General features: G+C 27.1%; 2 protein-coding genes across 4 annotated transcripts in view; one reads left to right on the top strand and one right to left on the bottom strand.

Annotated features, from left to right (window-relative positions):
- Positions 1 to 3,577: 3,577 nt before the first annotated feature.
- LOC107452757 (transferrin 2) lies at positions 3,578 to 9,794 on the bottom strand. The gene has a single exon (XM_016069330.4). The coding sequence runs from the start codon at positions 9,613 to 9,615 to the stop codon at positions 7,321 to 7,323; it is 2,295 nt and encodes a 764-aa protein (XP_015924816.2). The 5' UTR covers positions 9,616 to 9,794; the 3' UTR covers positions 3,578 to 7,320.
- A 212-nt stretch (positions 9,795 to 10,006) lies between these two features.
- Positions 10,007 to 16,702, top strand: part of LOC107452741 (ankyrin repeat domain-containing protein 13B) — a 30,285-nt gene continuing 23,589 nt past the window's right edge. For all 3 annotated transcript variants that reach the window (XR_015431458.1, XR_011636211.2, XM_043044984.3), the window contains exons 1-3: positions 10,007 to 10,257; positions 12,251 to 12,386; positions 14,385 to 14,509. Coding sequence is in view for 1 of the 3 variants with exons in the window: in XM_043044984.3 (XP_042900918.1) it covers positions 10,162 to 10,257; positions 12,251 to 12,386; positions 14,385 to 14,509 (357 nt within the window). In the remaining 2 variants the exon portion in view is untranslated. The remainder of the gene's footprint in view (positions 10,258 to 12,250; positions 12,387 to 14,384; positions 14,510 to 16,702) is intronic.

Here is a 16,702-nt window from a genome sequence, read left to right as displayed (position 1 = left end):
ACGGTACTTCTTTGATAACGGTTTTTTGATATTCTCTTGTTTTTTTTATAGTTATATGCAATAAATGACAAACCAATAAGCCAATTCTCTACATTTTAAAATAAATTCTAACAATGTTATGCGAAAAAAAAAGAAAGAGAGAAACTTAAGTAGAAAAAGAATTCTCGTAGAACTATAATGTCATTGTAAATGAGTTCTATGTCCAGCTATCTGGAATAATTTTTAATCATTTTATTTTCAGCATTACAAATGCGATATGAAAATAAAATTGGGCCACTACTCCTTAATTACTTTAATTTATTCGGTGCAGAAGATCATAAGAGATGATTAGATCAAATAAAACTATTTATTCGTTCGTAATGCAATACTTTTTTTTTGCATTTTGTTATTTTTACTTTTTATCAAACCTATGATTCTATCTTTTTTCTCATTGGACTTCATTTTGATGCAACACAAAATGACATAAATAACAAGTATACACAAAAAAATAAATAATGAATAAAATAAAAATTAAATAATTTAAGAAAATCGTTTGGTTTTTTGTTTTTTGCCGAAGTAAGTAAATTTAGCTATTTTATTTGTCTGTTTATTTATTTATTTATTTTTTTTTAAATATGCGGGGCCTAAAAAACAGTTGAATTTACTTGCGCTTGGTGACTTCATTATTGACAATTTCATCACCTGGTTCGGCGAAATCGTAAAGTACCCAATATTATGATGAATGTTAATGTCAAAGATAAAAACAAAAATCATACGTTTACAAATATTAAACAATCTTTGTTACACATTGAACAGACTAAAAATAATAAAAGCCTAATAAATAAGAATAATAAGCCTAGAAATAAGAAAACCCTTAAGACATACAAGTGCAAAGGCGACTTCTGCATAGGGACTAAAGATTAGATCGGGCCCATTTTTGGAGATCCGAGATATACGTCAGATAAAGACCAAATTATGCGGTCGCCTCACTTGGCCTTTGATGTGCATTCAAGAAAATTAGTAAATTAAAACCTTTTTTATCGCTAAACTGTGAAAGAAAAAAAGCGGAGACAAAAACTGAACCATCTGAAATGCAAGATGACTAAAAAATTAAAAAAGAAAACAATTAGCTCCAGCATCACAAAGCAAAACCACCGAAGAGAAGAAGCAGATTGCTGTGAATTTTTATATCTTTTACAAGACTCAGTAACTGAACTGATTGTTCTTGTTTTCCAGTTGCGCCATCTATGGCCAATAATTCGACTTCTACCACACCCGTTTATAGAGCGGATTCATTCATACATCCATCCACAGACCGTAATTTTGACCTGAATTAGAGAACGATCGATCTCCAATTCAGTACCCCCAGAGGTTAAATTTGTTCTGGGAACATGGAGAACTTTGTGACCAGACAGATTTAGCGTGCACCAATCACAATTTACTGCACGGGAAATCCTCGGCTGACTGGATTCGAACATCCATTCTCACGAACGGGAGTCCAGTTTAAAGTAGTAAAAGAGTTTATGAAAATTTTATCAGGAATCTGAGCTCGGCCGAAACCTTTTTTCAGTAAACGAGCCCGCGTCGGGCCGAACCCGTAGAGGACCCAGAAATAGTTAATAATCGAAACACATCTTTATTTCTAGTAAAAATTTTGAAACAGACATTTTTTAATGTGATAAATATGTTCATTTTTTATAAATATCTGTTTTTGGTTAAAAGACCTACATTGTTAATACAAATCGGTAAAACATTTTACGGGCCTTTCTTTTAAGCAGAATGTAAACTAACGATTTACTTCATCACTTATCACGTAAGTACATTGAATGATCTATCATTTAGTTCATCATGCCAAAACTATTTTAAAATTGTTCATTAAGTCTTAATTTTAAATCGAATACAAAAGGGCTGACGATCCAGTGCGATGATTTATTGTCCCTTAATACTTTTAAAGATTTAAGAGTGTTAATACTTTTAAATGAAAACTAAGAGTTGTTTAAATCTTACAACTGAGCAAAATTATGCCTTTAACAAAAACAACAACAACAAAAACGAGTTGATAAAGAAAAATTTAGCCAATGATCAACAAATGTCAAATTACGCATAATGAAAATCCTGATCAGAATAAAAAGTAGTACCGCTCTTCCATCCCGTAAACAGAAAAATGGTATCTTTCGCTTTATTCAAACACACTTTAATCCCTTACCTGTTTTAATGTATTTACTTTCCTATCTACCTTTGCTAGCAAAACTTCAAAAATAAAGCATATGAGGAAGGATTAAACCAGAAAGTAATATTACGTCAAAAACAGGGTGCACAAAATATCATATAGCGTAATTGTGATGCCACAATTGGCATTACATATTTGAAATTTCTTGATTACTTAAACTTTTTTTTAATCATCCTTGATCGAATTATATTTAAATTAAATGAATTAGTTAATTTTTATTTAAAGCAAACAAAATATTTTATTCGTTTCTTATCGATCAATGTAACGGCTAGTCTCATTAATTCCCAAGCGAAAACAAAAATTTATTTATAACTCTTTATTCTTAAATTTCTTACCACAAATATGTTTCAGTTACATGGTTATAATAATTGTCACAGTTTTGTTGGCGATCGCCAAGGTATTTTTCAAACCTAATATTGATTATGGGGGGTTGGCTTTATTTTTGGCGATGTTATTTTTTGATAAATCACCAACCATGGATCTCTTCTCATGATTCTAAATGTCTGTTGAGAACAATTCAATTTCTTTTTAATGTGACTTTTGAATAGGCAAATCAATTGGGGGATTTGTCTCCCATGGCTCGTCCATATTAATATTATTTATGCAAAATTTATTTAACTTCAAGTCTATGGATAAAATATAATTTTTGTATCTTGAGCTCTACAAATACTAAATAAAGGTTTTATATTAATTGTGATCCAGTTTTCATCTTCAACTGACAAATTTTATTATCCTGTTTTCCTCACTATCTTCAATTGGACAATTACAACTTCCAACAACACCTGAATTTTTCCGTCTTAACAGAAATATTATGTCAAAAAGATAACGGGTTAACTAGAATGTGTAGAAAGTTCAGTAATCTCTGTCTATCTATTTAATCGTCATCTATATATTTCAATTTCTTTCAAAAATGAACTAAAAAAAAAATTGTAGATAGAAATGTGTGTAAAGACATTATCAAAAACAACAGCAAACTGAACTAATCGAACAAAAACATTATCAAAACTCACCTAACTAAAGAATAGCAGATTAGAAGAAACTAAGAGAAGACGAAAAGTGATTATTAGGAATGCCTTAAAGTCTCATTCGACAACCAAACTGTTCTTAATTTTCATAATCACTGACTTCATTTCATAATCAAAAACTGGCACTGACTTGCCAATTATTGCTTCTTTTACCTCTAAATATTATTTTTCAATTTCCAATGAACATTGTTATTTTTTTTTTATATCAAAGGCAGTGGTTCCAGAACACCCTAAGGGATGTGTTTTGTACATTAATATTCATTAAAATATTCTTATTTGAAGATGAACATTTTAAGTAAAAGTGTTACTATAAGTCTAAATAAATAATTCTGAGAGACTCATATTTTCTATCTATCACCTTTATTGATATTTGTTTTTATATAAAACAGTACAAGGCAAGAGAGAGCACCTTTACCACAAAACATTAAATATGTAGTCAAAATGTCATTAGGAAAGTGGGGAAAAAAATTAGCAGAGATATGCACTTTTAGAATTCCTTAGACATTTAAATTCACATATAAATGCACTTTCAGAATTCTGGACACATTTAAAACAAAAAATTAACATCTTAAGCACCTTCAGAATTTCTGACATTAAAATAAATGCTTATAAAATAAACTATTAGTAAGCTGCTCTTAATACTTTTAATAAGAATGTAAAAAATCAATGTTTCATGTCTATCACCATGATTTTTTTATTCAAAAAAGCAGCACAAAGTAAAAGAAAAACACAGATAACTGCAAGCAAACTGTCTTCACTAAAAAAATTCAAAGGGGGAAAAAATCTTTTTCCTCTTCTTATCTTCCCGAAAAATTGTTATTTCTCAACAATCAATTGCAACGTCTCAAAAAAAAAAAAAAAATTCAATAATAATAATTTTATACGTTAATTATAAACTATTTTTACGAAATTTCACATTTTCAATTAAAATTCAACTAAGTTATTAGTATAAAATACAGTTTTCTTTTTCTATATACCTTATAATTAAATTTTTGTTCAACATTTTGCATAATTTTTGATTTTAAATAAACAATAGGTACCTAGATGAAATTATACAAATTTCATCAAAATTTATATTTCACTTAAACTATTCATAAAAATAGAAATCTTGCAGTGATCAATGATTAAGTACAAATAGTTAAAATTTACAATAACCATATCGAATAATTCAGAAATTTAGAATAACTAAATAATAAAAAGAATCTTCTCAGAAAATTTTTAGTATATAATTCAATAACATCGAAAGAACATTTCACCAAACCTCTCTAGATAATTAGATATTAGCCAAAAATAGCATAAAACTAAAACACACATTAACATAATATAAAAGCTCTTTACAAAGCAGTTGTTTATAAATTAGAGAACATCAACTAGCCATAAAATTTTGATTTTATTTAAAAATATGCTACAGTTCATTAAGAAAAAGCATAATTCAATTGTATACTTTTAAAAAAATAAATTACAATGAATATTTCTTCTTAATATGAATGTATAAGCTATATACAAATATGGTAGTGAAGAAATCTCAATATTTTTTACTTAATATAGGAAATTCTAAACTAATAGCAGCTTTTGATTTGTTTGGACGGAAATTTTATCATTTGATTTTTTTGATCAAATGAAAGATTGATCGACTTTCAATTTAACAAAAATAAATAAAAATACTTTTAATAACAATATATTGCATTTACAATAAAAAAAAATCAATAAAATAGCTTGGAATGTTTAGTTTATAAAGAGATTCACATATTCACAGTTAATTATAAAAACATGCAATCTTAAAACAATGTATTGAATATTATTAGCAACAATACAATGCAATAATGAAAAAATAATAAAATAGCTTGGAATGTTTAGTTCATAAAGAGATTCACAAATTCACAGTAAATAATAATATGTATCCTTAAAACAATATATTGCATATTTTTTGTAACAACATAATGCATAAATGTAAAAATTAATAACATAACTTGGAATTTTAAATTTATAAAGAGATTCGTAAATTCACATGTAATAATAATCATATAAAAGTTATCAATTTCAAGAGTACAATAAATACAAGATCATCAATAAGGTGTAAAAAAAAATATCCCAATCACCGGTATATAATATCGAAAACAAATAAAAATAAATTATTTACAAGCTGTAAATTGGACGGAATGATAAGGAATGCAAGTAATATCACATAATCAAACATTTTAAAGTAAAAATTATAACACATAAGTACAAAAATAACAAATATTAGTTTACAGTACACTAATGTGATTATTAAATGAAAACATTACAAAAAAACATATGAAGCAACAAAAATACAACAATGTATGAACTACAAAGACCTATGAAACCAATACATATTTTCTGACTTGTTTTTTCCCAACTAATAAAATAATGTAGACAACTATCCACAAATAATACTAAATACAAAAGTATTCAAATAAATGTAAACAATTTAAATAAAATAATTAAAATTATTAGCCATTTTAACATTTTGCTAATATTCATAACATTATAACAAGGTATAGATATGTTTTATCATCATTCTTTTACTCATCATACAAAATTTTTTTTAAATAATTAAAAAAAAAAAAAAAACAATTAGGAAAATAATATAACTTTATAATTATTTATAATCAAGAAATTGATTAATTTATAACAAATGGATTAAAAGCTATTTTTAGACATTAATACAAATATAGATTAGAATTGATAGAAAACCAATAGGCAATTAAATAATTTCTCACAGTAATTATTAAAACTAATCAGCTTGGATAAATAACATGCAAAACACGAGTGTATTAAGAATTTTTCAAGAGAATTAAATATTGTATAAGTTCAACTGAAGCCAAGATCATAGAAGTTTTAAGAATATTATAATACAAAAGTAATTACAAAATACTTTTGTTTGCATAGCAAAAATATTTAATCTCAATTAAATTTTTAATGATACTAATTAGCATAACTTCTGCCATTAAATAAGTATAACTTTTAGACAATAATATAATTAGCACAACTTCTGCCAATAAATAATTATAACTTTTAACTGATAATATAATAATCACATTTCAATATATATATATATTATTTATTAAGACCTAATGATAACATTCTTGGATCATGGATAAATTCTCATTGAATGATGAACACGTTAAAAAAAATTTTAATAAAGAAAAACAAAAAGTTATAGCTTCATCAAAAGTAAATGCATATATTATTCACTTTTTTTATAATTAAAAGTAAAAAAACAAATTGGACTTCAAACGAATAAATTTTATTTTAAACTAAAATGATTATCAGCTCAAAATCTTTCTTTAAAATGCATTCACACTAATTTCAAAAAATAATTTTTCATCTTAGTTATTTTATATAAAATTTTAATTACAATAGTATTGAATCAATTTACAATAAAATTTTAAGAGTGAAATTTTTTAATGAAATATTTAGAGAATGTTGTATTAGTTATAAATTTTTCAGATCTTATGTTTTGATTACTAGCAAAAGTAATTCATCAGTTATATAAATAGTAGTTAAATAACAAATACTTATTTTAAACATCACACAAAGCTAAATGACTTTTTTTTTTCTCCATAATCACTAGTTTATTCCATTAATCATATGGTTTATACATTTATATAGACCATATTGCTACCTAGATTAGATAATAACTTCTGCGAATATTCTTAGATAATATATTTTTCATTAAAATATGAAATAAATTAAGCAACCATTTGTATCAAATAATGATTAAATTCATATAGGCAATGCTTCAAACATGATTTTGATTATAGAGAAAATAATGGTGTATAAATAATTTAAACACTATTAACAATAAAATATGGTAGTATTACATTTGTACCAACTGTTTATTAAAACTCAGATTTTAACTCTGTAACAGTTTTTTGATTCAGCAATCAATAGTGGAAAATTGCTTCAAATATGACTATGACAGCAAATCTTTATAAAAATTCAAAAAACTATTCACCACCACAAAAAAATTATTATACATTTCACCACTGGCAAGTGACTTTTCTTATAAAATATTCATTATAGTTAAAACTATATGAGAAGGACTATGCTTCTGTTCATTTGTCATACAAAACTCCACCACAGATGAAATATGAATGAAACGAGAATGATAAAGATAGAGGACATCACATTCCCAGCCGCAGCAGTACAATCAACAATAGTCATTTCCAATAAAAATTCTCGACCTAAATAAAGTTTATAGTCACGCTTTTCATCAGGAACCCTTTTCAATTGTTGAGTAGCATCTTGGAATATTAAATCACTATAATCATCTTCTGAGACAAACATTTTCAAAGTAAACTCTTCACTATATTTTGATCCATAATATTGCTGAGCATAAAGAAATAAATCTATATATGCATTTATGTACTGAGCTGGCTTCATCCTATCAGTTACTATTGCATTTGATGCAACTTTCCCAAGATTGCACGATTCATGCATGTCAAAAGCAGCTCTGGTACCATCACGGCAGAGAAGTTCGAAATCATCCGGCATCATGGGACGGGACCACCAGTCAGGATTTTTTCCAGCCGTATTTTCCAAAATGGTTGTATGTTTAACAAAAGCAATATCTCCTCCACCTTCAACGAGACATCTCAGAGCTCCCGTATGGCCATAAAATGGCTCCTGAGAGCTTTTAGAGCAATAATAAGAACTAACTCCATGACATAAATCACAAAGTGTTGTATAATCTACATCTCCAACTGTATATTCTCTAGATAAAGCCCCTGGGACACAACTTTTTTGAAAAAATTCTGCAGCAGCATGAGCTGAATCACAGCCATACGATCGCATTCTTTCACTAGAAAGAAGGAAGCTCATGGGTACGACCCAACCGGCAGCCATTCCAATACCTGTGTGACAAGATTTTTTACCTTTTAAATACAATAAATCAGTATCTTTATCTGGAGTTTTGGCCACTGCAATCACATAATAAGCAGGTTCTTCCAAGTCATACTGTTCAGCAATAATTGGCATTAAATTGTACTTTTGCCCAGCTTTGTAAATTTCACCAGCATCAAGTACTACTAGATCAGCAGCATTTTCATTTATCATTTGCATGCATTTCATTTGACTAAATCCTTTTACGCATACTAAATCTGGCCTTAACATCTTAGCTTTAAATGCTGTCTTCATTTTTTGACATTTCTTCATTTCTTGATCAGAAACAACACACAACCTTGCTGGTGGGATTGGACATTTTTGTAATTTTTGATGAAAATTTTTCTCCATGTTACCTAAGTACCCAGTGAAGGTCTGTTGCCTTTCTTCTAGAGGAACAAGATCGACAGTGAGATCTTGAAAGAGAAGATTTCTTTCATTGTACTTATCATAAGTTCCAAATAGCTGAAAACCTTCAGGATCATTGCTTACATCATCATATGGATCTCTTCTAAAACTTCCAGATGAATATCTAGGATTTCTAAACTTGGAAGCAGCCATGGATAAAAACTTTTGGTAAAAACGCTTTTGCTCTGGAGAAGCTGCAGAAGATGTAACAACTGCATGTGCAGGTACAAAGCCCCAATTACAAGTTTTGTATGAATCAATGTTAGCAGTAGCGCCATTTGGACAAACTAGTTTAAAGAGATTCTTTCGAGGTCCACGATAGTCTTCAGAAGATGTCATTTCATCCATAGTAGTATGCTTAAGAAAGGCAATATCGCTACCACTGATAAGACAGTTGAAAGCGCCATCAAAATCAGCGTATGGATCGCTACCTGAACATTTTGTAGTTTTATCCCCAACACACAGATCGCACATGTCCATGGGATTATCACCAGTTGGATTGTATTTGTCAATAAGGGAATTTGGAGCACAACTTGGCCCGAAGAAAGCAGCTGCAGTCTTAATCAAATTGTTGCAGTCAACAACATGAGCAAAATCGAGATCTATTAGAACTGATATCGGAATGACCCATCCAGCCATTTGTCCAACTCCAGGAAAACATGCCTTTGTACCACGAAGATCTTCCAAACTTCGGACGGTTAGAGATTCGCGAGCAACGGCTACTGCATAATATCCATCTTCATCATTTGTATAACGCTCTGATACAACTGGAACAAGACTGTTGAAGCGTCCTGCAACATAGATCTCACCCGGGTCTAAAGTCATTAAATTAGCTCTACCAGATTCTATAACATTCATACATTGGTCTCTGTCAGCTGCTTGATAACACGAAAGTGTAGCATTTACGCTACGAGTTCGATTAACTGCTTTGGAAAAGTCAATACATTTCCTTTGCTCAGCATCACTAATAGTACACCATGTAATTGCATTAGTATAAAAAGCCTCTCCAACAGAAATAGTACAATAATATACAAATACAGTGAACCACGCCCAACTCGACATTTCCATTTTTATTTTAAATTGAATAATTACGACCTTTTCTTGAACATTAGGGAAGTCATATTTTAAAAGAGATTGCGTATACACTGTCTAATAAATATATTTTCAAATTTTGCATAATTAATTCACATATTTAAAATCTAATAACATAAACACCAATAACAGTTTAAAAGTAAACAACAGCAAACTAAAGTGAAAGCAGAAGTATTTGTTTCTAGGAGACTTGCTTTGTCTCTATAATAACTAAATTTGTTTAATTTAAAATAGCTTAATGCTGGAAAATTACGAATTTTATTGAATATTTTACACGTAAGGAGACAATAATTGAAATTTTTCGCAACATTTTTGAAGAAATATGAAAAAAAAATGCGACAAACATCAGAGAAGATTATTCAACTCAACTCTAAATTTAGTTTCGTTTTTGTTGTCTTCTAGCGATGCGGACAAATTAAGAAGTTGTCGGATTATGAGCATCAAAATATATTTCTAACTTAAGTTAACTGCTCAAAAATCAATAATAGATGAATATTAACGGACAATTAAGACAAAAATATCATGCCTTATGATCGTATCAGAAGAGAATATCCTCTTCATTTGTGTGTGTGGTTTAATAATTACAAAGAACTGGACAAGTATTTACAAACATCTGAGGTATTTATAAAATTTAATTTCTCAGAAATATGTGATTAGTCTCCTTTTGTGTATAAGAATAACATGTATTTTAAATTTTTTTTTCATTGATGTAACCTTTTGATACATTACAATAGAGAAATTAAGAACTACTTAAAGCACGAGAAACCGTAGTCTTATCTATTTAACCAAGAGAAATGCTACAGTAAGTTTTATTATGTATGAAGCTTCTATACGTTTGGTTGTATTTCTGAAAAATGACTTTTTAAAATATTAATAAAATTGACTATGAAAGAGCGTGCCTACAGTTTAGGACAAAAACTGTGCCCCCCAGTCCTAATTTATTCTTCTTACGCCTGGAGCAGCTTGAGCGAATCAAATATTTTTGCACACAATTATAAAATACTTTTATCCAGAAATGGGACTATGCAGAAAAATCTTTATAGTTATTTATATATTATTTAATTTAATGTACAAATTTTTTTCAACTAAGTCATTTTAAATGAAAAAATTATTCAATTGGTCTAAGAATTTTTAAGAAGAAAAATTAAATTATTTAAAATCTTTTCCTATAATTACTTATTAATTATTGATTCATAGAAAAAAAATAAAAAGTTTTCTTCAAATGTGTTTTAAAATTGTTTAAGTGAAGGGACAGTAATTACATTTTTCCATGCTATTATAATTTAAAACTATCACTAAATTTTTATTTTTGAAGTTTTTTCATTGCTGGTCATCGATTTGTATACTTAAATGTATGGTCTTAATGTAAAAATTAAAAATATTTAGTTAATTATGAGATGGATTTTGGCCTAATTGTCTGAGGGAAAAGTTAATATTTCTTGAAAATCACCCTTGTATATTTTATAATTCAAAACTGCATAAAATTATAATTAAATTATGTAATAAATTAATAAAATAAAGTTATTTATTCATGAAAATCTCTAGGGTTTTTTCATGGTTGGAGAACGAAAGCTGTAATGAGTAATTTAACTTTGGATCAATCTCCTAATTTAACAGTGAGGAGGACATTTTCCAAATTATGGCTTTTTTTTTTTTTTTTTTTTTGTACTGTGCTTACATGTTTATTTTGCCATGTCTAATTTTAATGAAATTTTCATAGTAATTTTAAGTAAAAAATAGTCTAGCTCATTTATTACAAGCTGAAATTTAAATATGACTAAAAATTTAATGTAAAAATTTGTAGTCTTATTTAAATTTTTATTTGGATTAAATGTTTGGTTTAATCTTGAAAGAACCTATATAAAACCCTATTATTTTTTCAAATTTAATGAGATTTTTTATAAATTATTTTATTTAAGTTTCGAAAAAAAAATTGTTTTAAAATGTTCATGGAAATTTCATTCCCTTAGAAGGGGTTTAAAAACGCCCCTTTAATTCGATTTGTTTTAAAATTATATGCTTATAAACAATAAATGATAAACAATGTAAAGTTTCTCATATGTCCTGTCGTAAATCAGAAAACCAGTTTGAATATTAGCACAGAAAAAGTTTGTATGAAATTATGGACAGTAATTGCAGTAACTAACAGAAAATGTTTTTTGTATACAAACAATTGAACCTATACCTGTTGGTGTTCATGTGTCTGTGTGCATCCTTCTCATCAAATGTTTGTAAATTAAAAATCTAACAGTATTTGTAAAGAAATATTTAACCTAAAAAACGCAACTTTTTGAGAAATTACAAATTTTTCTAAAATTAAAATGTATTTCATGCCATGTATGTTGTACGTTCAACAAATTTGTTCATTAATATATTCAATTGTGGAGATTTAACTAAATTAAATTTTAAAAAAACAAACGATTTTTCTATCAGCATTCATTAAAAATGCATTTTTTTTATAAATATTTTATATTTGTTCATTATAACTTTCATATTTCAATAATTTCAGTGGATTCAAGTTCTTTTTAATGAGTCTTGACCTTGACAGTCTTGTTATAAAAGAGTTTACTTCTAATTTATTTCATGGGTTAACCATTTTTTTAACTTTCAGAATGACATCGAAAAGAAAGATCCTCGTGGAAGAACACCTTTGATGCTGGCAGTCACATTAAACCATCTAGAATCGGCTAGAGTTTTACTTAAACATGGTGCAGATGTTATTGTAGAAAATAAACAGGGATATACTGGTAAATATATTTTTTTACTGCAGTTAATATGTTATGCAATATTACTGTTTTTGAATTCAAAATTTCTAATAGAAAATACTTACATCCCCTTAAGTGCTTGCCTTTCAATGTGATTTTATCAATACCTGCAGGTTATGTTTCAAATCAATGGTTGAGTTCACTAACCGAATATCTATTTCATGGAAAATTTTAAATTCATGTAAATTAATTTCAAGAATATCTAATTCACAGAGCATTCTCAGTTTTCAATGCATTACTAGTATAATTATTTACTGTATATTTTGGTGTTTTCTGGTTTAGAAGTTGATGTGAAAAAAACAAATATTAAAATTTTTAAAATTAAGCCACCAAATAAATTATTAGTAAATCTTCTCAAGTTAAAAATATTTCACATCAAAAGCACCTATAAAGACAAAAAATTTTGCTCTTATTGACACTGTGTATCAAATGATAGACATGTAGCAAAATGTGAATTCAAATGTTATTTAAAATCTTTTAAGGCATTTAGTATTTCAAATTTTTTGGATGGCGGGAAGACGATTTTTTGTGGGACATCAGATAAGTGTGATGTTGAATTCATTGGTGAGTGGGATCTGTTTGACGGCCCCGTTAATGTTATTGAATCCAATATGATGTTCTGGAATTTTTAACTTTCCTATATTTTAAAACTTTCATTGTGTTATATTTTTTTAATCTCTCGTATAAATAATCTTTATTTTACTTATTCTTAATTTATTTTGAGTGTAATTTAAATTATTGTATCTAAAAAAAATTGATTAAAAAAAAGTGCAAAATAAATTCTAAATAACATTTTAAAAACGTTTTTGAATGAGGTAAATTGATGCAGATTGTATATAAGTCTTCCCCCCTGATTCTCTTAGAATTTCAGGGGTTCAAAAAGTCAACTTATACACTGATATATATGGTAATGGGATTCATTAAAACAAATTTACTGGCCTGATAAAATTTAAATTTAATTAAAAATTATAATAAAACAGGGTTATTAGTTTCCCTGAAATTTGATGTTATAAAAGTTAAGAGTTAAACAAATTAAACTTGCTACTCTTCACATATTTCCCAAAACTAGCAAAAAAAACATTTGCTGCTTATTAGAGGATTAAATAAATTAAGTTTTTATTTTTGTTGGAAAAACTCTTTTCGGCATACACACCTGCACCAGACTCTTTGCATTCTAAGAAACCAGTCTTCTATCTCTTTAGAACAAAGTCTTCTATCTCTTTTCAAGAATTCTATCTCTTTAGAAACATGATGAAAAATAATCGCTCACTTAAGTGAACATGGAAAAAAATCTGATGTTTTACAACACCTGAGAATGGCCAATTTCCTAGAAAAAGATGCAAATCATATCCGACTCTCCAAATCAAAAACTCTTTTTCATTTTTAGCAAACCTCAGTGAGTGTTTAGATTCTTTTAATGTTTTGATTAAGATATCCGGTAGTTTGACCGAAAAAAAAAATGGAAATAGTTCAGTTTTTACGAGAAAAAAACACTGTGAAGGAAATTTTAATGTTTTATTCTTGGTTGAAAGGGTTATTGTAATGTATCTTGAGAATTAGATAGCAGTAAGTAGCTGATTCCTCTAACCAGTAAGATTACAAAATGGTGGACACTGTAGAACTTTTAATAATAAATTTTATTCTATGTCTCATTTCTTTAGGAGATCAGCTATTAATTATGTAAAGCTACAGCATTCTAAAATATAATTTATAGTTCAAAATGGCATATATTTTTTAAATGATTAAAAGAATAACCAATCTTAATAAAAGAAAATTTATTTCTTCAAAGTTAAGAAAAAAAACTTTTTCAATCTTTTATTTCCTGTATGAAGTAACATAATTATTTCATCTTCTGTATTTTAATATTTACTCCGTAGAGGAGATTTTAGCAGTTTGAATGTGAACTTTGCATGTATTTTTAAATAGTTTTAAATGTCAATATTATTAATTATATTTTAACAATATTTTTAAATGTCATAGTTGTCCATGAAGCTGTCAGCACTGAGAATTCTCAGCTGTTGCAAGAAATTTTGGAGAAACGGGACTTCCAACGGTACAGCACCAGAGCTATTGGAATTCCAGATTTGCTATCTAAAATTCAGAGTGTTAGTATTTTTGTATTTCTTATTTCGATTACATATTCAAGTTTCACATTTCTAATTACTGAGTGTACGTGATTGAAATAAAAGTTTTGTTCGGATCTGTAACTGTTTTTTTGTACATAACAAGTTTTTTTTTTTTTTTTTTTTACCTAAACGTGTAATTTATTTATTTTTTCTTAAAAAATAATATATTGTAACTGGAATAGTTAACAGAGAATTTCTAACATCCCTAACAATATAGGGGGTGGGTGTTTGCTTAGGGCTTGGTCCTTTTACTGCAAGCAACTTTTTTTTTGATGAAAGAAATGAATCAAAAAAATACTAAGGAAGGATTTTTTTTTTCTTTCAAATTTTCTACAATAGCTTATCAACTGTTAGGTTAAGTCAAAAGTGTCTTCAAATGCTTTCTGTAGTTCACTAATCAGTTTGAAGATAACTGCTATACAAACCTAAATCTACAGCTTAGATAATCACAATATATATATATTAATTTCATAAAAAAATTTAAATTTTTTTAAATTTGTTTTGTTTTAAAGTACAAGTTTACTAGTTTTTTTTATATATAATATGATACTTTTACATAATATAATACATTTTTACATAATATATAATTTTTTTTCCCTGGATAATATAAATATATTATTAAATCTTTATTTTCACTGTACAGCTTATTTATAATTTGCAGAAGTTTCAATTATGTAATTTTTTTGTATTAAGATTCTTTATCCAATAAATTAGATTTTGTCAATTTGAATTAAATCAGATTTGTTTTTCTGAAGGATATATGTTCCTCATATTTTGAGATAAAAATTGGGTTTTTAAAACATAATTTATATTCTCTGGTGAATTTCTTTTAGCATATTTGTAATGCAGAAGAAATGTCAATTTCACTTGGTAGAACGAATGTCAATTTAGAAAGAGCAATATATGATATAGATAAAATTATGACTTATGAATTATTATTGATGTACCAAAAAAAAAAAGTGTTTGCAGTGCATGTCTTAAATCTTAGTGTCCATTATTATTCATCCTGAATATTATTTTAAACTTAATATTAAACAGGGTTCTCCATGTTAAGGAAAGCCTAGAATTGACAGGGAATTTAAATTTAGTTAAATAAAAATCAGGGAACATTGTTTTAATCTAAAGTAATTGTGCAAAAAACTTGAAAAATAACCAATCTTGAAAATCTTGGTAAAGTAAGTAAATAAATCGAACATACTTACAATTCTTGTAATGATTCTGCTGCAACATGATTAAAATTTCTTAGAATTATTAAAATTTTGCTACAAATTTGCTAAAATAAAAACTCTTTCTTTAATAGGTTCTTGCTTCAAATATATTCTTAATTTTAACCATATTTGCAGTTTAACAATACTATTCAATTGGTTGCTTTTGATTTAATTAAGAAAGTAAGACTTAAATTTTGGTTCATAATACTAATATAATCACAATCCTATAAAAAATTTATTGGGTATATGACTGATAGGACTCCAAGCTGGCAAACTGTTGTATAATTTGAATTTTAAAATTTTCCAATTTGCATACATTTTATAATTTATTGGCTTATGTGTTATAAAATCTACTTGTTAAACCTTTATCTGATAAAGTTTTTTCTTAAATTTAATTAGTTTTTTTTAAATAAAAGGTAAGTTTGAAATAAAAGATGTTACTTCTGAAATAAAAATTATAGATTATTGATGAAATAAGGCTATGTTTAGCAAAATGTGCTGTCTGTAATTTTGTTGATATTTTCCTTAGAAACGTGGAAAATTCAAAGGAATTTATTAATGAAATTGAAAAGAAAATCCCATTCAATTGCTATTCTCTTCTAAAAGTGGAACTTAAGGTCTTGAATATAAAGTTTGAAAAACATTTTAAGCAGTTCATGTCTATCTCTTCAAAATATTGTTTAAAAAATTAAATCAATCTTTGAATTTAAGTGTATACTAAAAATTTGAAATGACTTCATTAATATTTGATTGGTTGAAAAAAATTATAAACTATGCAGGATTCTAAATTAAAAAGCTATCATAAATTGCATTGTGGAGTAAAAAACTATTTTTGTTTTAAATTTTTTCTTGCAATTTTTTCCAAATGTTTCATTTATAAGGGTGCTTTTTCCCTTGATTAAAAGAGAATTAGTTGCTAGAATTTGAAGAAGAAATGTATTTCAATTTGTTATTTAATTTGTAT

This window comes from Parasteatoda tepidariorum, chromosome 2, assembly GCF_982258835.1.
Source record: "Parasteatoda tepidariorum strain Cologne lab strain chromosome 2, Ptep-v5.0, whole genome shotgun sequence".
NCBI classification, from domain to species: Eukaryota; Metazoa; Arthropoda; class Arachnida; order Araneae; family Theridiidae; genus Parasteatoda; species Parasteatoda tepidariorum.
Note: the sequence above shows the minus strand (reverse complement) of the source record. Positions and strands in the feature narration are given on the sequence as shown.

Coding starts and splice junctions, on each gene's coding strand:
- LOC107452757 (XM_016069330.4), bottom strand. CDS start 9,615: ATGGAAATGTCGAGTTGGGCGTGGTTCACTGTATTTGTATATTATTGT.